Below are 24,454 nucleotides of genomic sequence, written 5' to 3' on the forward strand. Positions count from 1 at the left end.
GATCAGTGCTATAAAAATGCACTGCCAGGGAAGGGGTTAAGTGTGTCCTAGGGAGTGATTCTAACTGTGGGGGGGATGGGCTTCCAATCACAGGAGCAATGATCTGTCATGTCACAAGGCAGAATGGGGAAATGGCTCGTTTACATAGACCTCTCCCCATTCTGCGACTGAAGACCAGCGGACATTGGGTCCTGCGGGTACAGTCACACTGTATGCGGCGGGTGTACGCCCACTAGCCCCGCCAATTGAAGGGGACATACAGGTATGCCCATTTTCCCACCGCTGCCATTGTGCTGAGGTATATCGGCATGCAGCGTTCGTGTAAGTGGTTAAGTGTTTAGGTTTAACCTCATATATTATATGGTTTTGGTAAATCTACAAGAAAATTGTATGTGTGGCTAGCCTAAGACCTGTGCCTTTGCCCTCAGTACAGTTCATGCTCCCTACAGATTAGGTAACTGTAACTGACTCAACAGAAGGCATGTCACCTCTGGAAAGAGACCTTTGCTTTCACATGGAGAGCAAGGGTCAATCTCTGCAGCATGCTATCAGGGGACAGGATTTTCAGTTTAAACTGTAGTGGCTTTCTAAAGGAATTAAACTGTAAGACTTTACCGGGTTGTCACTGTCATTTCTCCCCCCAAAACAGGAACAAAATATTTAGATACACTTGTCGAAAAAAAATGTCTCCTTCTGCTGTCATATTGGTCCTCAGATGTGATAACCCGAAAGGGAGTGCCTGTATTGCATGTAGGAACCAGACATTTTGTAACCTGCCTTAAAAAAAAGGGTTGTGGATTTTCTTACTCCTATTTTATAGAATGCATAACGGGCTTATGTTGTGCAGATCCTCCATCTTTAGAGATGCGCTTGATCTCAGGTTTCTTAGATAAGTTCTCTATGTTGGTCCCAGTCGCCAATTGGATTCAGACATTAATATTCCTGTTGTCTGTGGCATCTGAACACCTTAGTCTGATGGCTGTGGACAAGCCAGGCAGTTATTTTGGACTTCTGCATGAAGCTCCCTGTTTTTGTAATATATTGTTTTTGTAATATATCTGCAGAGCTAGCAGTATTACAAATGTCTGCATAAGAAATCTGTTATATTGTAATTAACATTCAAATAGAAGCTGTACTGATTATAACTAATCGAAAAAGTGCTAACATGAATGAGCATGATAAATAACACTGCTTATGACTCTTGGAAACATTGACACTGCTGCAGTTGAACTTTTTTTTTATTTTATTTTTTTTGTTTAATTATGTGGCTCCCACTCATAACTCCGTGTCAATTCCTTTTTTTTTTTTTTTTTTTAAACCATTGTTTCTCTCACCCTTTTTGCAGCCGGAGACCACCCGCCGCCCCAAACCGGCCCACCATAATCCGACCTGCAGAGCCCTCCTTACTAGACTAAGCATCGGGACAGGCTCCTGGGGTGTAAGCGAGACATAAAGGAAGGCTTTGTCGGAAAGAGGGATTATAAGCTGGGCGTCTGTCTCCGTTATCAAAGACGTCGTGCCCGCTCAGCCGTGTAATCTGTCCGTGTTGTTGTTGACCAGTCCTATAGAAATAGACTTTCTCCATCTCATGAAATCCATTAGATTGATCAAACTCTTAATGGTGCATGTTAGCCTTTCGCCTGAGTATATTTCTGAACTGGAACCTAAAGCAAGGGGAAAGGAAGATACTATCTCGGATTCATCAAGCTGTTCCCTGGCAGGTTTCCAAAAAATGGCCATTGCCTTCTCTTAAAAAAATGTAGAATGATTGCTAAACTAGTCTCTGTACCAACAAATTAAAATGGCTGACACCTTCCCTCATAAACATAGTAAGCTGATCTGTGCTCTAAAGCTGTAAACCTATTTTTTTTTTTTCCCTCAGCATGGCCACCTGCCTAATATAATAGATGCAAAATGGCTGCTAAATGAGCCTAATATCCCTGAAGACCAATTCAAAATGGCTGCCCTCCGTCCACCGCAGCCAATGAAAACGCTAATTTATTTGGAGTGGATTAACTGAGTGCAAAAGTCTATTTCTATCACAGTGGCTTTTGGTCCAAATTATAGCAGACAAGAAGAAATATTGGGTTTAATTCTGTGTCGGGTTGGGGAAAAAAACCCTGTGTAATGGAAGATATGATTGCGTGACATCAAGCCGTGTGTAATATACAGACAACCAGTCTGTGCTGGATTCCTGGCCCCCTCTATTTAACCGTTGGAGTATTTAAGCCTTTTCCACATATTCCACATGTGGAACTGACTTGTCCTAATTAAATTTATGTACAGTTTTTTGACCTTCAAGATAAAATTTGCATTAATTTTCATATATATTTAACAGTCTATAAGAACCTTTATCCTATGAGATTTTTTTTTTTTTTTTCCTACCGAATTAGTTTTGATTCTCTTCAAATCAGTGCCTTTTTATGCTTATGGGTGGGGTAGAGGATTGTGTGAATGGGAGAAAACCAACATGATTTGGAACAACCAAAGTATGCATTGCAAAAGTCCAAACTGTGCAAACCTGCTACAAGGAACTACTGGAACAAGTAGCACTGGCAAGCTGTACTAGATGCAGGTGGCTGTATCAGTGGTAGTGGAATTAAAGGTCAACTCCACCCAAAGCTGATTGTTTTGCATGATTGCTGGCAAGTTGAATAAAGGGATGTTTGCTTTTTACATCCTCAGGCGACAAGATATCCACACTGCAGTGGTTGCTGCAAATTGATGGCATCACAGGTTCCTCCTTAGTGTGGACATACAGTTGCTGACCAGGTTTTGAGGGTGCAGACTCCAGGTCTTTCATCGTATCCCCATATGACCTAGAACAAGACTATGTCCAGTGAAGTGTTGATGTGCACCTTCAAACACAAGTCAGCAATGACTACTAAAGATAAACATAATCACCTCAATCCCAGCTTCCAGGAGGCCCAGGTAATGGCACCTCTGACTTTGGAATAGGTGGGGACTGGAAATCCTGTTGAATGTATTGTGTGCTGTTGTCATAGGATTTCGAGTGAGCAGGAGGAAGCTGCAAACGGCGGTGACCTCACCCACACCACCCGGAAGCCGGGATCGAAGCACATCATGTTTTGTTTCTTGTAAAATGGTAAAAGTTGTTTGGCGGTAGGGGGCAGGTAGGGATGCGGACCTTCCATCTGCACAGAAAGGTCCACTTTAAAGCAGGCCTATAGAAGATTAAAGCCCAATTCAAACCAAAACTTTTTATTCCATGTTGGACAAAGAAGACTTTTATTGCAGTCTGTGCACTCCTCTCCTAATGACAGCCTCTTGATTTTTGTTCTGGTATTACAGGGAGAAGATGTTGAATATAAATAAAATAACTCCAATAGGGTGAAAGACAGAAATTTAAAATGTTGCCTTTTTCCCCTCAACTGTACCTAAAACTAAAAAAACATTTGCAGGTGGTGAGCTTTATAGTCCATATTCCTTCTTGCTCTTTATGCTCTCTAATAATTCAGAGAATTAAAGAGGTTGTAAACCTCCATTTTAAGCCTCATTATAGGCTTACTTATAGGTACAGCAAATATCTCATAAACGTGCGCCGCAAAGTGTCGTCATGTGACTCCGGCCAGTCAGAGCCAGAGTCCACTGCCCCGGAAGGAAGAGGGCGATGGGCAGGGGGCAGCGCGGGCTTTGTTTGCAGGTATGTGTCCTATAATGTGCTAGTATGCGATGCATTCTAGCACATTATGCTTTAACTTTGCAGGGAGCAAAAAAGAAAGTAAAACCTATTAAGGTTTACTTCCTCTTTAAAGTCCTGTTCACACCTTACTGGAATTTCAGTTATGTTCAAGCTTAAAGTGATAATTAAAGTCTTGTTTTTTTTTGTTTTGTTTTTTGGTTAAAAATACATTTTAAATTTACTTGCCCTATGTTGTGGTTTTGCACAGATCAACTGAGATCCCCCTCTTCTTGGGTCCCACGCTGGCGCTTCTGGCCCCTCCCTTTTGCCAAGTGCCCCAGAGCAAGCAGCTTGCTTTGGGGACACCTGAGCCAAGTTGCTGCTTTGTGTCTGTTCAGCCAGAGCTGTGGTTTGACCCATCCCCCTCTCTGGCCCACTGATTTTGACAGCAGCGGGAGCCAATGGCACCTGTTGCTGTCTCCACCAATGAGGTAGAGTCCCCGGACAGCTGAGGCTCTTGTGCAACATCGCTGGATCGAGATGGGGCTCGGCTAGGTATGGGGGGGGGGGCTGCTGCACACAGGGTTTTTTTTTTTTTTTTTTTTTTTTTTTTTTTAATCTTAAGGCATTAAGATAAAAATCTTCTGCCTTTAGAATCACTTTAACCTTCTCTTTCCATCACAAAAAAACAAAAGGTACTTTTTAAAACTATGTAGCAGAGCATGGCATTCCTTTGCCTCTAAACTGTGAAATACATGCTAGGCCTTCTCTATGCAGAGTTTTTCCTGTTACCTGGTGGGAGACTTGCAAATTGGAGACTTGAGCTTGAGATCTGTTGACTGCTCCTGTGTGGTTGATTCAGCTAGTTCAATCCCCGTCTCAGGAAAATGTTCTACAACACTTTCACATCTACAGCCAGTATACATTATAATACAGAAAAATTGAGGCATTTTCTGTAGATGTCTACTTTAATTCTTTTTGTTTCTCCTTTCTGATATTCAGAATATTTCAGGGATTTATATGTACGGGTCAAAAGAACTAGGGCATGTACATTCCAATCTAGGATCAATGATTAAAGTGGACCTTGAATGGCAAAAGTGTTTTTTTTGTTTTTGTTTTTTTGCCCAGCCCTCTTGCTTTCTGATAGGCACACCTAAAGGGAAAAGTCTGAAAAAATATAACACCACATCCAAGAACTGGTAACCTGCCTTATATTAAATGTTTGCTTTAGATACATGAGGCCTCAATTTTAAATACCATCTCTCAATTTTGAATGTCAGTCTTGCACTAACAGGCCAGGTTACCGTAGGAAAAAAAAAAAATATATATATATATATATATATATTATATATTCTGCAATACATACACATTTCCCACGTTTTATACCTGCAAATACAGAAAATGCCTGCCAGAAAGCCTGAGTGCCTAAATTGGTGTAGTAGTTTTAACATTAAAATGGTTGTAAAGTCTTTTTTTTTTTACTTTTTATCTACAGGAAAGCCTATAATAAGGCTTACCTGTAGGTAAAAAAAATAAAAAATCTCCTAAACCTGTATGGTTTAGGAGATATTCCCCTCGAAATGCGCCGCTGACTGCAGCGGCGCATGCGCACAGGAGATTCTCTGTTGGAAGCCCGGCAGATGCCAGACCCTGCCGGGAAGAAATCTCCTGCGCGCATGCACTCAGTGCCGGAGCTGCGATACCCGGAAGAAACGCAGAGGAAACATGTCGGCTCCCTCGGCGTGGATCGGGCCAGATGTTGGGGCCTTGTTCTAAGGTAAGTATTTCATAATGAGCTAGTATGCGGTGCATACTAGCTCATTATGCCTTTTACTTTGCAGGTGAGAAAAAAAAAATTCTGCATGTTTACAACTGCTTTAAGGGGGAGAAAGTGAGTGCATTTGTGGCACCCCATCAGGTGAACGGAATACACAAAGGGCTTGTTGGCAAAACACACCTGTTGCTTACATGGTTGGGCGTTTTGAGGGCAAGACCGGTTTTAAAAAGGTAAATGGCTAAATGCAGTTTGTATATATAATCATAAACTTCTTTGCCTGCCATCTAATAGGGGGTATTTTGTTTTGCGTCTGAGTTCAAATTTTATATATAGTACAACTGTGTGCTTAGCGTTACTGACAAGAATTCTGGAGACTTAGTTTTGGAATGATTTATCAAAGTAACTCAATTAGCAACTGTTTGCATGATCTCGAGGCCCTCTTAGATTTAGACTTTCTGAATGTCCTTGGAGAATTCCAGTAATAAATGACTGACAATGCAGAGTTACTTTGTAACAATGCAGTTCTTATTTTAGACTCTGGTAAGTTTTATGTCCAAATTGTGTCAAGCATTGGCCCCCTCACTGACTACTAATCACCAGGCTGCGTACTCCATGCAGTCTCTGCGCACACAGTGGTGGCAGTGGGTCTTCTTTGGTGTAAGGCCCAGGTGGTTCCCTCTTTGGATAATTGTTCCCTCCATCCATTCTAAAGGCCATTGACCACAGCCAAGTCTCTCTGTTTAGGTATCTGCATAACGAAAACATTTCAAAACTTTCTTGTGACCAGCAGAAGGCTGAGAACGACGCAGCAATTTGCCTGAGTTTACATCCCCCCTAAACACTTTGTACCTATGAGCTTTTAAGGACGGCATGATAGGTCCTCTTTTTAGAAGAGGACAATCAAGACTCTCTAACAGTACAGCTTGCACAGTCTACAAAACCCTTACTGTTCTCGTAGAGCCTGAGCAGATGCAGTTTGTTGCGTTGTTTCCCCGTGCTCTGGGATGAGGCTGCTGCGTGTTTACGCATACATCAAATTTTAAGTGTACCTGTCACATTTCCAAGAGGCAGGAGCAATTTTTTTTCTGAGCAAATGGCAAAATACTTCATGCAATTCAAATGTGATCGGCATGTGTTTTTAACAGGTACACTTTTAGGGGGTGGAACAAGGGCTATGTTTCAGGCAGGGCTTCAGCCACTGCTGAGCAGAAACACATTGACATCTGTAAAAGGAACTTGTGTTGTAACTAAACTGGTGTCTCCTTGCACCTAAGAAATAAGTGCACTTATAATTCACTTTCAAGGGAATAGTTAAATTATTTAAAGCCCAAGGATAGTTATAAGAGACTGACCTCTGCAGCAGGAAAGCAGATGTGTCTTGGGGACCCCTGCAAGCCCTTTCTTGCACCTCACAAAAGCAGAGTGGGGTGCTGTTGGCAGACCATTGTTCTGAGCATGTAAGGACTTCAGCAAATATGTACAGGGAAGGGTCACCCTGGGTGCACAATAGCAGCTTTGGACAGTTGAATAGGTATAGTGCTAGTTTAGGTCCACTTAGTACAGAGACAGCAAGGAGCAGTTACCTTATGCAAGCAGCCTGTCTGCCATCAAACTTTATTGGACACCATGGCATAACACTTACTGCTAGGCCTGCTTTATGATGCCTGCACAAGTCCGACCATGTGGCAAAACATACGGCAGCATTCTCTGGGGATGTTCCAATCATGGGTGCGTTTTCTGAGCAGTTTGAAGTTGGACGATGCAATATGGACTCGTGTGACTCTTCTTTGTATAGACCCTAAGGAGCAGCTGGTTTGTTACTACCGAAAAAAACTGTGTACAATGACCTCCCCTGTTCTGTACCTTATTAATAAACTAAAATAAAGGGAACGTTCTCCTTCTGGTGGCTGGTCATTTCACTTCTGGGTGTCTGACTTACTGAACTTGTTCTACTCATTCAGAAACTGGTATTTCATATTACACTATTTCCTCTCTGTAACACCTCCTGCATACAACCTATCTCTAAATCTCTTCCTATTACTCCATAAAGCATGCTGGTAATGTCTACTATTACTTTCTACTGGAGATCAATCCACCAACTCCTCCCATTATTCCTAATCCCTGTGTGTGACACTCCCCTGCTTACTTCCTATAAGAACTCCTACTATTACCCCATATAACATTTAACATACTTTTGTAATCCCTCACTATATAACCCTTTAATCCACTCACTTTATAAATACATGATGTATATTTTCAATCTTCTCCTTGTTTTGTACGCCTAAAACACATGCTGACTGATACTAAATGGTATATTTAATAATTTTTATCTGTGTTGCCATCGCTGACCTCTCCCGAAAATGCCGGCTGCTGTTGAGCAGTAGATTTATTTACCCTGACCTGTAAGAAGCATGCAAATTGAAATGTATACATTGTCCGTGTGCTGTGTGTTCCCCCCGCCCCCCCCCCCCCACCCCCCGTTTCCTCTTTTTCCAAGTATTGAATATAGAGATGGTCTGGCATTTTCAAAAGGAAATGGGCAATGGCAGCTTCTGTACTTCTATAAGGAAGGGTTTCCTTTTAAAGTGGAATTCCAGCTTAAATGTAACTAGCCTTAGCAATAGATATATATATATATGTATGAGCCCCAAACCCCGCCCCCCCCCCCCCCCCCCGCTCCAGTCCAGGCGTGTGTTCTGGCTCCCCTGTGTCAGTCAGTGGTAGAGGAAACACTGACAACAGAGGCGCCATTGAAGCCTGTGGGTGATGTTACCACTCCAGGCTTCACCAGCTGTTGTCGAGCTCTCTCCTGTCCCCCGCAGCCGCCACTGTCTCGTGTGACCAGAGCAGGCTAAAAATGGGTCGGTGTATACACTACGGTACAAGAAAGTATTGGGATGCCTGCCCTTACACTTAATCTTAGTCCGTAGGGTTCAATATTGAGTTGGCCCACCCTTTGCAGCTAGAACAGCTTCAACTCTTCTGGGAAGGCTGTCCACAAGGTTTAGGAGAGTGTTTATGGGAATGTTGGATCATTCTTCCAGAAGCGCATTTGTGAGGTCAGAAACTGATGTTGGACAAAATGGACTGGCTTGTAGTCTCCACTTTAATTCATCACAGTTATGTTTGGAACTGGAAGGGGCCATCCCCAAACTGTTCCCACAAAGGTGGGAGCATGAAGTTGTCCAAAATGTCTTGGCATGCTGATGCCTTAAGAGCTCCCTTCACTGGAACTAAGGGGTCAAGCCCAACCCCACACCATAATCCCCCCTCCACCAAATGATTTAGACCAGTGTACAAAGCAATGTCCATAAAGCCTTCCCAGAAGAGTTGAAACTGTTATAGCTGCAAAGGGTGGGCCAACTCAATATTGAACCCTACGGACTAACCCTGGGATGCCATTGAAGTTCATCTGTGTGTAAAGGCAGGTGTCCCAATACTTTTGGTAATATAGTGTACATCTTACACCAGTTAGTCAGCATAGGTGTTAGTAGGTGGAATAATACGGCTTGTTAGATTTAAGCTGGAATTTCACATAAAGATGAATTCCAAGTATGGCATTTTTTTTACATGCTTGCATTAGTCCATCTTGACCCAATGTAACTTCATACACCATACATGTGGGATCCCTGTAGAATCTGAAAAAAAATCACTAATAGACACCACTAATCTCGTGATCTCCACTACCTTTCAGGTCCTGTTCTGAGCAGGGGCAGCATTCTGAAATTGGGAAGTCAGTGGTTCAGCTCAGGTGCCAGTTGGAGAATGCTTTGCATTCCCTCAGTGATTACAAAGCAATCTGTGATTGGACGAGGTGGAGAGTACAACATCATTGCCACACCTCTCCACCCGATCAGAGACTGCTTTGAATTCATTAAGGAAATGGAAAAACATTCTCTGAATGGTGCCTAAGCTGAGTGGCCAACCTTCCGTGTTCATAATTCAGTAGGCCAGCCACTCAACACCGGACCTGGATGCTAGTAGAGAATTGCTGTAATAGTGGTGCCTACTAAATTGATTTCCTGCTTCTAGAGGGATGCCACAAGTTTGCAGAATTTGGACCAATTTAACTCTTCATATAAAACAAAGTGCCATTCAAAGACAGCTTTCCATTGCTGCAGCAGTTTTTTCTTCTCTACATTGCCTGGAATTCAGTTTTCCTAGCAGCAAAAACAGGAGGCAAAGTGATTCAATAGTGGTAATGCCTTTTTTTTTTTCACAGACTTCAGCTGGTATGAGAGCGGAGTGTAAGCAAGCTTCTGCCTTCCTCCAATGAGTCGTTTGTGGAATTTGTCTTTGTTTGCAATGAGAACGGCACATTAATTGGGGTCATGTCCACTTCTCTATGCACACTACAAATCCCATAATTCATAGTTCATCTCAGGAGTAAGCAAGAGAGGGTGGCTAAATTCCTACATACAGTGGATCCGTAGAACATAAACCACCCTCTAAAAGGAAGTCTGATCACAACAAAAAAAGAATTTGGAGGAGGCTGGGAGTAATAAAAGCTACTCAAAGTCAAGAATACACACTTAGAGAGTTTAGTGTTACTTTAACCACTTCAGCATTCAGATGTTACCCCCTTCCTGACCAGAGCACATTTTACAATTTGTCACTGAGTTGCTTTAACTGACAATTGCATGGTCATGCAATGCTGTACCCAAACTAAATTTTGCGTCTTCCCCTTAGCCCCCCTCCCTTGACACTTTTTCCACATTTCTGGGACCAGTGACATTTATACATCGATCGGTGTTATAAAAATGCACTGCTTATTGTGTAAATTTCACTGGCAGGGAAGGGGTTAATGCTGGGGGGGGGGGGGCGCGATCAAGGCATTAAATGTGTTCCCTAGTTAGTGTTTTTCTATCTGTCTCGAGATAGGCCTGACTGGGGGAGGAGACATATTGTTATTCCTACTTAGTAGGCACAAACTATATGTCTCCTCTCCCCTGACAGAGCAGGGATTTGGGTGTTTACACACATAAATTCACGTGCTGGCTCTCGTGCCCGCCGGCCACGCACAGTGTGGCGTCTCTGAAAGGATACAACGTACCCATACGAGGGCTCGCCCTGCAGAGCTATTATGGCAACGTATATCGGCGTGAGCTGGTCGGCAAGTGGTTAAACAAGCTGCTCGCAGGCTTTCAACGCGTTTCAAGTAGTGCTGACGATTACTGAACAATGTGTGAACAAGGCCTTACAAAATCCCTGGTCTGAGATGGTGCTAACGCCCCTTGCACAAAGGCAAGCTGTGTCCCTGAATATCAATGTTGTCAGTCTTGAAGATCCTCACTGCATAAGAACCAGTGTCTGTATTTACTCTTCTATGTATGTCTACATACGACAAAATATATCTACGTAAAGCTGCCATTGTGGTGGTCAACATCGGACAACAGAAATGTGTGTGCAATGGTCCTAAACGCTATTTTTATTTGCTGCAGTGATTAGGTTGCTGAACTTTTCTTTTTTTTTGTGCAATATTTACATTTTATCATTTCAGTTGATTTTTTTTTTTTATTGTAATTTTTTTTTCCTACAATAAATTGATCTTTTACCAGAGATTAAAGGGATAGTTCACCTTTACCACAAAACTGCCTATGCAGATAAGGGGGCGTCTGTAGATGTAAAAAAAAAAAAAGACGGCAGCTCTGATTACAGTTGAATAAAACCCTTGCTATAGGTGTAGGCCATTACGTACCTTGGGAAGCCTGACTGGAATACTCCCAGGAAAATGAGGCCTAGTCATTACTGCTCACCTTCATCATCACAGGAGTGAGATCTCAAATGCTGAGCTCAGAGTGAAAGTTCACTCCTGTGATGGTGGCGGTGAGCAGTGATGACTAGGCCTCAGCTAGCAATGTCCTGGGAGTATTCCAGTCAGACTTGATGAGGTACAGTGGATATAAAAAGTCTAAACACCTTTGTAAAAATGTCAGGTTTCTGTGATGTAAAAAAATGAGAAATTATTTCTGAACTTTTTCCACCTTTTTAATGTGACCTGTAAACTGTACAACTCTGAACACCAAACTGAAATCTTTTAGGTGGAGGGCAGGAAAAATAAAATGATTGCAAAAGTGCACACCCTTAACCACTACAATACTGGGCACTTACCCCCCCCCCCCCCTTCCCGCCCAAGCCAATTTTCACCATTCAGCGCTGTCGCATTTAAATGACTTTTCAGCAATTTTGGAGGGACCTCCAGTTCTTGGTAATGTCACTGTTGTGCCATACTTTCTCCACTTGATGACTGTCTTCACCATGTTCCATGAACAGCTGAACTTTATATGAGGTTAATCAGAGGCACTTTAAATGATGGCATGGTGTGTACGGACTCTTATTTAACATGAGTTTGGGGATGTAGCTGTGTTCCGAATTAAGCAATCGCATTCAGTTATAAGAGGGTGTGCACACTTATTCAACTACGTTATTTATTTATACTCTTTCCTTCCCCCCTTAAAAGATTGCTGTCTGTTTTTCAATTGAGTTGTCCAGTTTATCGGTCACATTAAAAGTTCGGAAATGTATTTATCTTTATCATTTTCTTTCATCACAGAAAGCTGACATTTTAACAGGGGTGTGTAGACTTTTTATATCCATTGTATGTAAATGGCCTACATCTATAGCAAGGGCTTTATTCATCTTTAGTTAGAGCTGTACCGTCCCTTACCATAGGCAGTTTTTTTGTTTTGTTTTTAAAGGTGAACTATCCTTTTAAGGTTATGTATATATATATATATATATTTTTTTTTTTTTTTTTCCTGCCCTCAGAGCTGCTATTACATGCGGAAATGACAACAGCAGTTTGCTCTCTCTGGTATACTTCATATTGGAGATAGAGCTCTATTTTTTTTTTTTTTTTAAGAATACACTGGAAGAAAGAATTAAAGCTATTTGATCTCTTGTCTTTTTGTTATAATACTTTATTTAAAACAATAAAAAGACAACTGCAGAAGTTCTACTTGCGCAGGGACATAGTATTGAACAAGAAACTTTAAACCAAAAAGTGCAACATGTTACAAATAAACGTGGAGCAGTGTTCATCAGCAGGCCACCAGAACCCGACAGCATAAGAACCTGTAACAGACTCTAGTCAAAAGATAGGTGGAAAAAAAAAGTATACAGGTGGAAGGGCATCTTTGAGCCATGACTTTCAAATTTTCAAACTGGGAATCCTTGAGAATGCTAGACGTCTTTTCGATGACCAGAATTCTATTCATACAGTCGTTCACCTATTGAAATTGAACCAAGGGTTCTTTTTTTTTTCTTCCCAGGCACTCGCTATCACTTGTTTAGCATCCAGAAACAGATACCCAGCCAGTTTCTGCTGCCTGTGTTGTAGGGCCTAAATTGGGAAATGTAGAAGGACCAGGCGAGCATCCTTGGGAATGATAAGGTGAAAGCCCCTGTACACACGGTCGGAGATTTCGACAACCAAATCCGTTGGATTTTGTCCGTCGGATCTAGTCCGAAACTGTTGCATACACACGGTCGGACTAAGTTGTCGAAAAATCCAATCATTCAGAACGTGATGACGTAATTTCGTTACGATGGGACTACGTTCAGGCTAGTAGCCAATAGCTTTGATGTAGGAATTTGATCTGAGCATGCGTGGCACTTGGTCCGATCAAAATTCTCTACACATGATCGGAGTGTGTCCGATCGAACCAATTGGTCGGGAAATATTTCCAACATGTTGGAAAATTGGGTCCGACAGAATCGGTCCGATGCATACCACACACAGTCGGATTATCCGACGACACGGTCCAATAGGACACATTCCGACGGATTCTCCGACCGTGTGTACAAGGGCAAAGAGTATTTGTAGAAGACCAAAAACTCAGAACCGAAAAGCAACTAATTTTGGGCGGGACCACATTGTATGGACTTTGTCATCCTGCAGACACATCCTCAAAAACATCTGTTATGGGCTGGATTTACTCGGGCATTCTGGACTGGCACCCATTGTCTTCCTTTAACCAAAAATACATATGGGTCTTATCTGCAGCAACACAACTTCATGGCGCGGGCCCCAGCCCCATATGAGTATATCTCACTTGGGAGTTTAGAGGTTACATAACAGAAACCGGTTCTAGCACCACTAGCCTAGGATACCCAGCTGGTCTGAAGCTGTATGGTGTTTTTTTTTATTTTTTTTTTTTTAAATGCCCTTTACAGTTGCATTGCTTTTTTTTTCTGATAGACATTCCACTATACTCATTTATAATAGAAATATAGTCTACAATACCCACTACATGTATGCATTTGAGGCAGCTGAAGATGTATGCTTTAATGGAAAACCACACTTTCATCATGTCTACCGTAATCTCCCTCTTATGCGTTCCAAAATAACTTTGAAGGACTAGAATGATGATCCTTTGTCATTCCTGCATTTGGAGTATTACAGGACTTGCTGCCTCATCAGGCTTTTTTATTTTATTTTTTCTAAAATCCTATAGTCCATTGCACTAGTAAAGCTGGCCATGCTCAAGTAGATTTTCGAATGAACGCTCATAAGAAAATTTTCAGTACATGTTCACAGCTTGATGCATGTCATTTGCGAGTACTTTAAAAATGTCATTTGCTTCTTACATTCAATTTTGGAAGCTGACTTTACCGACCAAAAACCAGAGGCACTGTTAGAAATTAAAGAAAAATTTCTATCCAGCCGCTTCAAGTTTTCTTATAACTGTGGCTGAAAATGAGCATCAATTTGACCCACTAATGATTAGAAAATCAGACAAATGTTCTTAATTGAGAAATTTTTAACAAAAATTCGACTAGTGTTTAGCCAGCTTTACCGTCACATGCTCACATTTAGTGGCAGTTTTGAGACGAACGCTGCTACACTGGGTAAAGGGAGGATCATATGCTATTATTCACCTCCCGCCTGTGCCGAAAGACTGCTACACCGTGGGCTCACATTGCCGGGAGGGTGTCTATGGATGTCCTCCCATGATTGTGCATATCGGCATGGATCTGTGATCGGGATAAAGAGTCAATCATAGCGGCTCTTTACCATGTGACCAGCTGTGTCCAATCACAGATCAGTGTAAACAGGATTTGCCAGTTATCGGCAGTCCTCTCCTCATGTTGACAGCGAGTTAGAAGAGGAGAGCTGATAACTGGCAAAGCCACACAGGGGACATCTACACTGATAATCGGGGCACTGATCATCAGTGCAGCCCCAACAGTGCCCACAAATGCTGACAATCTGTGCCCATCAGTGCAGCTTAATCAGCGTGCATCAGTGAAGGAGAAAAATTACTTATTTAGAAAGTTTTATAACAAACTAAAAAAAATAATAAAAAATTCTTGTCTTTTTTCGTTTATTTTTTTTTTTTTTTTTCATCTCCAGTTTTTTTGTTGCATTCTCAAATTTTTACAGTTAAATCTTGTACCAAAAGTAATTGGACAATTGAATCAAAAGCTGTTTCATGGCCAGGTGTGGGCTATTTCTTCATTAAGTAGGTTAAAAAAAAAGGTCTGGAATTGATTCTGGTATTTGGAATCTATTGCTGTGAACCTACATCATGTGTTCAAAAGAGCTGTCCATACAAATGAAACAGGCCATTGTAAGGTTTCAAAAACGAAACAAATCCATCAGCGATCGCAGCAACATTAAGAGTGGCCAAATCAACAGTTTGGTACATTCTGAAGAGCGAAGAAAGCACTGGTGAGCTCCATAACCTAAAAAGGCCTGGACGTCCACTGAAGACAACAGTGGTGGATGATCGCTGGATCCTTTCTATGGTAAAGAAAAACACATTCACACAAGTGAAGGACACTCTCCAGGAGGTGGGTGTATCATTGTCAGTCTACAATCAAGAGAAGACTTCACAGGAGCCAATACAAGAGGGTTCACCATAAGGTGCAAACCATTATTAAGCCTGAAGAATAGAAAAGCCAGATTAGCCTTTGCCAAAAAAAAAGAAAAGCCAGACCAGTTCTGGAAAAGCATTCTTTGGACGAATGAAACTAAGATTATTCTGTACCAGAATGACGAGAAGAAAAAAGTGTGGAGAAGGCTTGGAACAGCTCATGATCCAAAGCACACAATGTCATCTGTAAAACATGGTGGAGGCAGTGTGGTGAGAGTTTCTACTAGGTACTCCAGTTTCCTCCCACATACCGAAGACATGCTGGTAGGTTACTCTGCCGTTACACGCACATGAACTTCAATAGCATCCCAATCTGTAGGGTTTTATTGAGTTGGCCCACCCTTTGCCACTATAACCGCTTCAACTCTTCTGGGAAGGCTGTCCACAAGGTTTAGTAGTGTGTCTATGGGAATGTTTGTCCATTCTTCTGGAAGTGCATTTGTGAGGTCAGGCACTGATGTTGGACGAGAAGGGCTGGCTCGCAGTCTCTGCTCTAATTCATCCAAAGTTCTATGGGGTTGAGGTCAGGACTAGAGTTGAGCGGACACCTGGACGTTTGCGTTCAGCCGAACTTCTGAAAAAAGTTTGGGTTCGGGACCGAACTTGACCCCGAACCCCATTGAAGTCGATGGGGACCCAAACTTTTGAGGACTAAAATGGCTCTAAAAAAGTAATGGAAAGGGCTAGAGGGCTGCAAATGGCAACAAAATGTTAAGAGAATGGCAAGTGCTCTGCAAACAAATGTGGATAGGGAATTAACTTAAAATAACAAAATAAATTTAAAAAAAAATATATATATATATATATATATATATGCTGGAGGCCCCCTTCTCAGAAGAAGAGGTACAGGAAGTGATTAAGAACCTCAGAAACTCAACGGCAGGATGCCACACATGGTGGGAATGCGCCCTTTCTGGAAAAAAATATTCAATTTATTGGATAAGCTAGTGGGAAAATAAAATACTTTGAAATTAAAAAAATTATAATCTTGACCTAGGAGGATGAGGTCCATATGGAGTAGGAGGTTGAGGTGGCGGTGGAGGTGGAAGCGGCGGTGAAGGGCGAGGTAGCCAACACTGGTTCAAAAATACAACAATGGCTGGGTAAGGCCAGTGATGTGTCGAATTCTGTCCCCCGTCAGATAGTGTCCGCCCTGCTCTGCGCTTGTGGGCAGGTAGACAGAACCAAACTCTGGATAGCCGCACACTGGAGAAAGACTTGAAATCCCATCTTTTATTGAGATAACGTAGGTCAAATCAAATAATCCACAGCAAAAAGATAACGGTACAAAAAATTCTGATGCGTTTTGCACCGTGATCAGTGCTTACTCAGCTATGAGTAAGCACTGATCACGGTGCGAAACGCGTCAGCATTTTTTTGTACCCTGTTATCTTTTTGCTGTGGATTATTTGATTTGATGTGATCTACGTTATCTCAATAAAAGACCGGATTTCAGGTCTTTCTCCAGTGTGCGGCTATCCAGAGTTTGGTTCTGTCTACCTGCCCACAGTGTGTAACAGCCAGCACCTGGGGCTCATCAATAGGAGGAAGAGCTGTTTGCCCTGGAGGGCTGCTTTGGAGCGGTGGTTTCTCTTCTGTACTGTGCTTGCTCAGTATGTAAGACAAGGGGATTTCGAAAATCTCCGAAGATGATCGGCGCTGCGCGGTGAGTCCAGGTTCAAGCCGAGTGAAGCGAGGCCGTGCCCGAAGTGTGGCGAGTGAAGCGAGCCTGTGAGGGGCCCTGCTACTATGTGCTACCGTATGTCCACTTACGGATGGGGCTTGAACCTGCACTCACGGCGCAGGCGCTGTTCATCTTCCAAGATTTTCGGGATCTCCTTGTCCTCGGGCCAGACACTATCCCATGGCCAGGCAGTTTTTGTCAGAACACCGGTATACATGTCTATTCTGTACATCAGGGCTCGACAAAACCCGGGCGCCAGATCACATTTGCGACTTGAATTAGCAACCTGTCGCCTGGGGCAGCACAGCTGGGGGTATCCTGTCTACGTGGACCCCCGGCGTGATTGCGTTGGGCCACGCGGCCGGTAATTGAGCCCCCGGCTTTGAGGCCTTCTGTGATCCTATGGTTCCTTCTGGAATCTGCGCCCTCTTGTGGTGGCCGTTGGAATTACAACCAGCAATGCTAATGGAGCTATCTCCTTCCATTTACTTAGAACCGCATAACAAAAAAAAAAATATATATATATATATATATTTTTTTTTTTTTTTATTATTCTAACACCCTAGAGAGTAAAATGGTGGTCGTTGCAATACTGTCTGTCACACCATATTTGCACAGCGGACTTACAAGTGCACTTTTTTTTGGGAGGAAAAATAATTTATTTAATTAAAAAAAATAAGACAACAGTAAAGTTAGCCCAATTTTTTTTTTTTATATTGTGAAATATAATGTTACGCCGAGTAAATCGATACCCAACATGTCACGCTTCAAAATTGCGCCCGCTCATAGAATGGCGACAAACTTTTACCCTTTAAAATCTCCATATGCGACATTTAAAAAATTCTACAGGTTGCACCTTTTGAGTTACAGAGGAGGTCTGGGGCTAGAATTATTGCTCTTACTCTACCGATCGCAGCGATACCTCACGTGTGGTTTGAACACCGCTTTCATATATGCGTTCGCTTCTGCACGCAAGCTTGGCGGGACAGGGCGCATTTAAAAAAAAAAATGTTTTTCTTATTTTAACTTTTCATTTTTTTTTTTTCACTGGTCTTTAAAAAAAAAAAAAAATGTGTGTCACTTTTATTCCTATTACAAGGAATGTAAAAATCCCTTGTAATAGAAAAAAGCATGACAGGTCCTCATATATATATATATATATATATATATATATATATATATATATATATATATATATATATATATATATATATATATGAGATCTGGGGTCAGAGAGACCTCACATCTCATATTTACACTAAAATGCAATTTAAAAAAAAATCGTCATTTGAAAAAAATAAAACAAATAAAATGTCCCTCTAAGAGCTATGGGCAATGACTTGGAGACAGGTGGGGGGCTGGGGGCTATCTTCCCCTCACTCGTCTCCATGTCAGGCCAGGGACAGGTCCAGATCGCCGTCACGGACCTGGCTCCCAACTTTTTTAGCTGGCTCCTAGATTCCAAGCAAATTTGTCAACCCCTGCTGCACATGGTACAGACAAGTCCTGTGGGATCCATGCCTGGTTCATTTTAATGAACATGAGCTTGTTCACATTGGCTCTGGACAGGCGGCTGCGCTTGTCTGTGATAACGCCCCCTGCCGTGCTAAATACACCCTTAGATAATACACTGGCTGCAGTGCAGGCCAGCACCTCTAAGGCGTAAAGGGCAAGCTCAGGCCATGTGCCCAATTTGGAGACCCAGAAGTTGAAGAGGGCAGACCCGTCATTTAGTGCGTGTAAGCGTGTGCACACATACTGCTCCACCATGTTGGTGAAATGCGGCCTCCTGCTAAGACGTTCCATCTCAGCTGGTGGTGCTGGTTTTTGTGGCGTGCTGACAAAGCTTTTCCACATTTCAGCCATGGTAACCCTGCCTTCTGAGGTGCCTCTGGTGCTATTCAAAAAAAATGTATTTGCCCTAAATTTTTAATTTTATTTTGAATAGCACAATAGAAGAAAAATATATAAATTTTGTAACACACACCTCCACATATGCAGAACACTCTGCAAAATATTTTTTTGTTGCCCTAAATGGGTGTTTTTGGAAGAGCAGAATACATACACCGTATGTACAGGGTGTATCTCACAGTAACATATGCAGTGCTGGTGCACTGAGCTTGCAGATAGCAGTTATATTTTCTCTGGCACTGGGCTCATGGCAGTGTAAAAAGACTGTGCACTGCAACCCAACCAGCTAAATCTGTGTAGATCGCTGAGTTATTAGAATAGATTTCAGAATCAGGACTCCTATTATGTATTTTTCTCCCTAGCAGCAGTAGCCAGGAACCTTTCCCTACACCAGGGGTCTTCAAACTACGGCTCTCCAGTTGTTCAGGAACTACAATTCCCATCATGCCTAGTCATGTCTGTGAATGTCAGAGTTTTACAATGCCTCATGGGATGTGTAGTTTCACAACAGCTGGAGGCCTGTAGTTTGAGGATCCCTGCCCTACACTGTCTAAAGCAGAGTGACATGCTGTGCTGTGTGCCTCTAGCTTAAAAAGAGGCTGGGTCACATGCTGCACTGGCCACTCACAGCCATGCCATTAGTAGGCATGGCTGTGATGGCTTCTAAAGGCACACCAGTTAAACAAATGTTGATTGGCTGCTGCAGGGCTTTTTAAAATGCGCCATTACGTTGCCGAACACCGGACCCAAACCCGAACATACAGTCAATTGTTCGGGTTCGGGACCCAAAAAGCCAAAAGTTTGGGTTCGCTCAACCCTAGTCAGGACTCTGTGCAGGCCAGTCAAGTTCCTCCACCCCAAACTTGCTCATCCATGTCTTTATGAACCTTGCTGTGTGCACTGGTCCAAATCATTTGGTGAAGGGGGGATTTTGGTGTGTGTTTTTATTTATTTTATTTTTTTCAATACAGGGGCTTAGTTCCACTAGGGCAGGGATATGCAATGAGTGGAGCTCCAGCTGTTGCAAAACTACAAGTCCCATCATGCCTCTGCCTCTGGGTGTCATGCTTGTGGCTGTCAGAGTGTTGCTATGCCTCATGGGACTTGTAGTTCTGCAGCAGCTGGAGGTCTGCTAATTGAATATCCCTGCACTAGAGGAACGTTGGTGAAGGGAACTCTTAAGTTGTCAGCATACCAAGACATTTTGGACAATTTCATGCTCCCAACTTTGTGGGAAGAGTTGGGGATCCAACATGACTACGCACCAGTGCACAAAGCAAGGTCCATAAAGACCTAGATCAGTGATGGCGAACCTTGGCACCCCAGATGTTTTGGAACTACATTTCCCATGATGCTCCACTACACTGCAGTGTGCCAGAGCATCATGGGAAATGTAGTTCCAAAACATCTGGAGTGCCAAGGTTCGCCATCACTGACCTAGATGAACGAGTTTGGGATGGAGGAACTTGACTGGCTTGCAAAGAGTCCTGACCTCAACCCAGTTAGAACACCTTTGGGCTGAATTGGAGCGGATACTGTGAGCTAGACCTCCTCGACCACATCAGTGCCTGACCTCACAAATGCACTTCTGGAAGAATGGTCAAACATTCCCATAGACACACTCCTAAACCTTGTGGACAGCCTTCCCAGAAGAGATGAAGCTGTTATAGCTGCAAAGGGTGGGCCAACTCAATAAAGGCCTCCAACCTAAGACTGGATACACACTATACAATTTTCTGTAGAATTTTTCCTTCAGATTTACCAAAACCATATCAGGTTAGACCTTAAGAGTTTCCATTTGTATGCACTCAGGCAGGCCCTTGCACTACATGGTTTTGGTAAATCTGAAGAAAATCTAATAGTGTGTATGGGATCTAAAGTTCATGTAAAGGCAGGTGTCCCAATACTTTTGACAATATAGTGTATATTGGCCCTAATGTGCCTGGGTCTAAATATCCAACCTCACAGGCAGGCCTTGCTAAGAGTCTTTCAAATGGCGGTGTCTCCTGTTATCATTTCAAACTTAGTTTCGTGGTTTGAATGCACTGATTGCAAGGTAGTGGATGGGTTTCCTCGCTCCCTCTTAGTATACCTAAGACTGACCTCCGATAAAACACGTCTTTCGCTGCACTGCCTGTATTTTTGGTGGGCCGAGCAATGTGCAGGCGCAACTACACGCTCCTATAGAGATAAATGGGCAAGCCATTTATTTCTATGCAGCCCGCAGTCACACCTGTGCACTATAAAATTGGAAAGTAATTCTTGCCCGCACATCATAAAGGAAGACCATCTGCATCGGAGGCCTAAGGGCGTGATTGGGGGGAACCTTTTTAATGAGGTTTTTGTTTTGCTTTTTTTTTTTTTTTTTTAAAGGTTCATATGTCTTTATGTAACCCCTTTGCATAAAGCATACATTTTTAAAAGCAATACAAAAAGTAGGATTTGTTTATTCTTTCTGGAAGTAAGTCTCATAAAGCCAGCTGTACAATGAACACGTACCTACAGGGCTTTTTTTTTCAGCTGGAACTTGGTGGCACTCCGTTCCACCACCTCTGGCTCAGTCCCTCTGCTCACCACTATCACTTGCAATCACAGAAGATCCCGACCCTCCCACTGGATGATCTCCCTGCAAGTGAGAGAGGCAGAGCCACCTACATTGTGCAGGGAGGTACTAGAGCTGGCTGGGTGTTTCAGCCTAATACAGCAACACAAGTAAGAGATGTGGAAGATGGTGGCCGGGTGGGGGGGGTTGCATGCAGAGTTTGGAGCTGAAGAGGGGGTGAGATGTGGATGGGGGATGCAGAGATAAGCAACCATGGAAGAAGGCTGAACTCTGCACATGGCACACCCCCCACCTCTACATGTAGTGCACCTCTGAACTCTGCACATGGCACACCCCCCACCTCTACATGTAGTGCACCTCTGAACTCTGCACATGGCACACCCCCCACCTCTACATGTAGTGCACCTCTGAACTCTGCACATGGCACACCCCCCACCTCTACATGTAGTGCACCTCTGAACTCTGCACATGGCACACCCCCCACCTCTACATGTAGTGCACCTCTGAACTCTGCACATGGCACACCCCCCACCTCTACATGTAGTGCACCTCTGAACTCTGCACATGGCACACCCCCCCACCTCTACATGTAGTGCACCTCTGAACTCTGCACATGGCACACCCCCCACCTCTACATGTAGTGCACCTCTGAACTCTGCACATGGCACACCCCCCCACCTCTACATGTAGTGCACCTCTGAACTCTGCACATAGCACCCCCCCACCTCTACATGTAGTGCACCTCTGAACTCTGCACATGGCACACCCCCCACCTCTACATGTAGTGCACCTCTGAACTCTGCACATGGCACACCCCCCACCTCTACATGTAGCGCACCTCTGAACTCTGCACATGGCACACCCCCCCCACCTCTACATGTAGCGCACCTCTGAATTCTGCACATAGCACACCCCCCACCTCTACATGTAGTGCACCTCTGCACATAGCACACCCCCCACCTCTACATGTAGTACACCCCACCTCTACATGTAGTGCACCTCTGAACTCTGCACATAGCACACCCCCCACCTCTACATGTAGCACACCTCTGCACATAGCACACCCCCCACCTCTACATGTAGCACACCTCTGCACACACCCCACCTCTACATGTAGCGCACCTCTGAACTCTGCACATGGCACACCCCCCACCTCTACATGTAGCACACCTCTGAACTCTGCACATAGCACCCCCCACCTCTACATGTAGCGCACCTCTGAACTCTGCACATGGCACACCCCCCACCTCTACATGTAGCGCACCTCTGAACTCTGCACATGGCACACCCCCCACCTCTACATGTAGCGCACCTCTGAACTCTGCACATGGCACACCCCCCACCTCTACATGTAGCGCACCTCTGAATTCTGCACATGGCACACCCCCCCACCTCTACATGTAGCGCACCTCTGAATTCTGCACATGGCACACCCCCCACCTCTACATGTAGTGCACCTCTGAACTCTGCACATAGCACACCCCCCACCTCTACATGTAGCGCACCTCTGCACATAGCACACCCCCCACCTCTACATGTAGCGCACGTCTGAACTCTGCACATAGTACACCCCCTACCTCTACATGTAGCGCACCTCTGAACTCTGCACATGGCACACCCCTCCCCCCCACCTCTACATGTAGCATACCTCTGCACACCCCCACCTCTACATGTAGCGCACCTCTGCGCACCCCCCACCTCTACATGTAGCGCACCTCCTGAACTCTGCACATGGCACACCCCTCCCCCCCACCTCTACATGTAGCATACCTCTGCACACCCCCACCTCTACATGTAGCGCACCTCTGCGCACCCCCCACCTCTACATGTAGCGCACCTCCTGAACTCTGCACATGGCACACCCCCCCACCTCTACATGTAGCATACCTCTGCACACCCCCCACCTCTACATGTAGCGCACCTCTGCACACCCCCAACCTCTACATGTAGCACACTTCTGAACTCTGGGTTTCATGGTTGAGTTCCTGCACCTATTTTCTGAGAAAAAAAAGCCCTGCACCTATATGAATATAGTATTACGCATGTCTCATCCCTTTTCTGAAAAATGTAAAGAGCCAAGGAATAATCTTCTATGTTTCATTATTTGAGACCGTCTATGTAGACATAAAGTGAAAAGGCGAAACATATTTAAAATATTAACCACTTGAGCTCCAGAAGATTTTAACCCCTTCGTGACCAGGCCATTTTTCGGACCAAAGATGCACAGGACCCTTTTCCAGTGTGGACTGCAGCAACCCCGGAGCTGTGGGAATCGGCTCCATTGAGAGCCGGTCAGTCTCCTGTCATACAAATTGAATGCGGGGAAAACTGCATTCAGTTCTCTGAAGTGTGAACTTAACTTTGCAACAAATAGAGCTTTCCATTGGTGGCAATTGATCACCACTGGGTTTTTTTATTTTTATTTAAAAAAAATATATATATTTTTTTTTATATAAAAAAATTTTTTTCCTTCTATAAAGCATATCCAATAAAAAAAAATCTAATTTCTTCATAAATTTAGGCCAAAATGTATTCTACTTCATGTCTCTGGTTAAAAAAAAAAACAGTGTATATTGATTGGTTTGTGTGAAAATTATACTGTCTACAAACTATGGTCTAGATACTGGAAGTTTCATTTTTATACTACTAATGGCAGATCAGCAACTTATAGTGGGACTGTGATAGTTTCAGATTGCCTGCCGCACTAAATGACACTGACTGGGAAGTAACTGCCAGTGACACTAAAGCCTCATACACACGGTCGGACTTTGTACAAACGTTTCCGTGGACTTTTGTACAAAGGGCGTGGTCCACAAGTTTGTATTGCATACACACGGTCTGACTTTTTGACAACAAACACGAACGTAATGACGTCACAACGTACCCGACGCCGCTTCAAAAGAGGACGTTCAATGACTCCAGCGCCACCTTTGGTGAACTTCTGTATTGTAGTCTGATCTTTTGCATTGGTTCTGAGCATGCGTGTTTGTACCTTGTA

At 43.5% G+C, this 24,454-nt stretch overlaps 1 protein-coding gene across 3 annotated transcripts in view; it reads left to right on the forward strand.

Annotated features, from left to right (window-relative positions):
• The window catches only part of DNM2 (dynamin 2), a 176,333-nt gene that overhangs the window by 148,443 nt on the left and 3,436 nt on the right, over positions 1 to 24,454 (forward strand). For 2 of the 3 annotated variants that reach the window (XM_077470271.1, XM_077470272.1), the window contains one exon: positions 1,346 to 7,321. The exons of the other annotated variant lie outside the window; for it this stretch is intronic. In XM_077470271.1, coding sequence (XP_077326397.1) covers positions 1,346 to 1,415 — 70 coding nt within the window. In that variant the 3' untranslated portion in view covers positions 1,416 to 7,321. Of the gene's footprint in view, positions 1 to 1,345; positions 7,322 to 24,454 lie in introns of those variants that run through there. 3 annotated transcript variants of the gene reach the window in all.

Source organism: Lithobates pipiens, unplaced genomic scaffold (genome assembly GCF_037356315.1).
Source record: "Lithobates pipiens isolate NorthernLeopardFrog02 unplaced genomic scaffold, aLitPip1_a1.2 Scaffold_8, whole genome shotgun sequence".
Classification (NCBI taxonomy): Eukaryota; Metazoa; Chordata; class Amphibia; order Anura; family Ranidae; genus Lithobates; species Lithobates pipiens.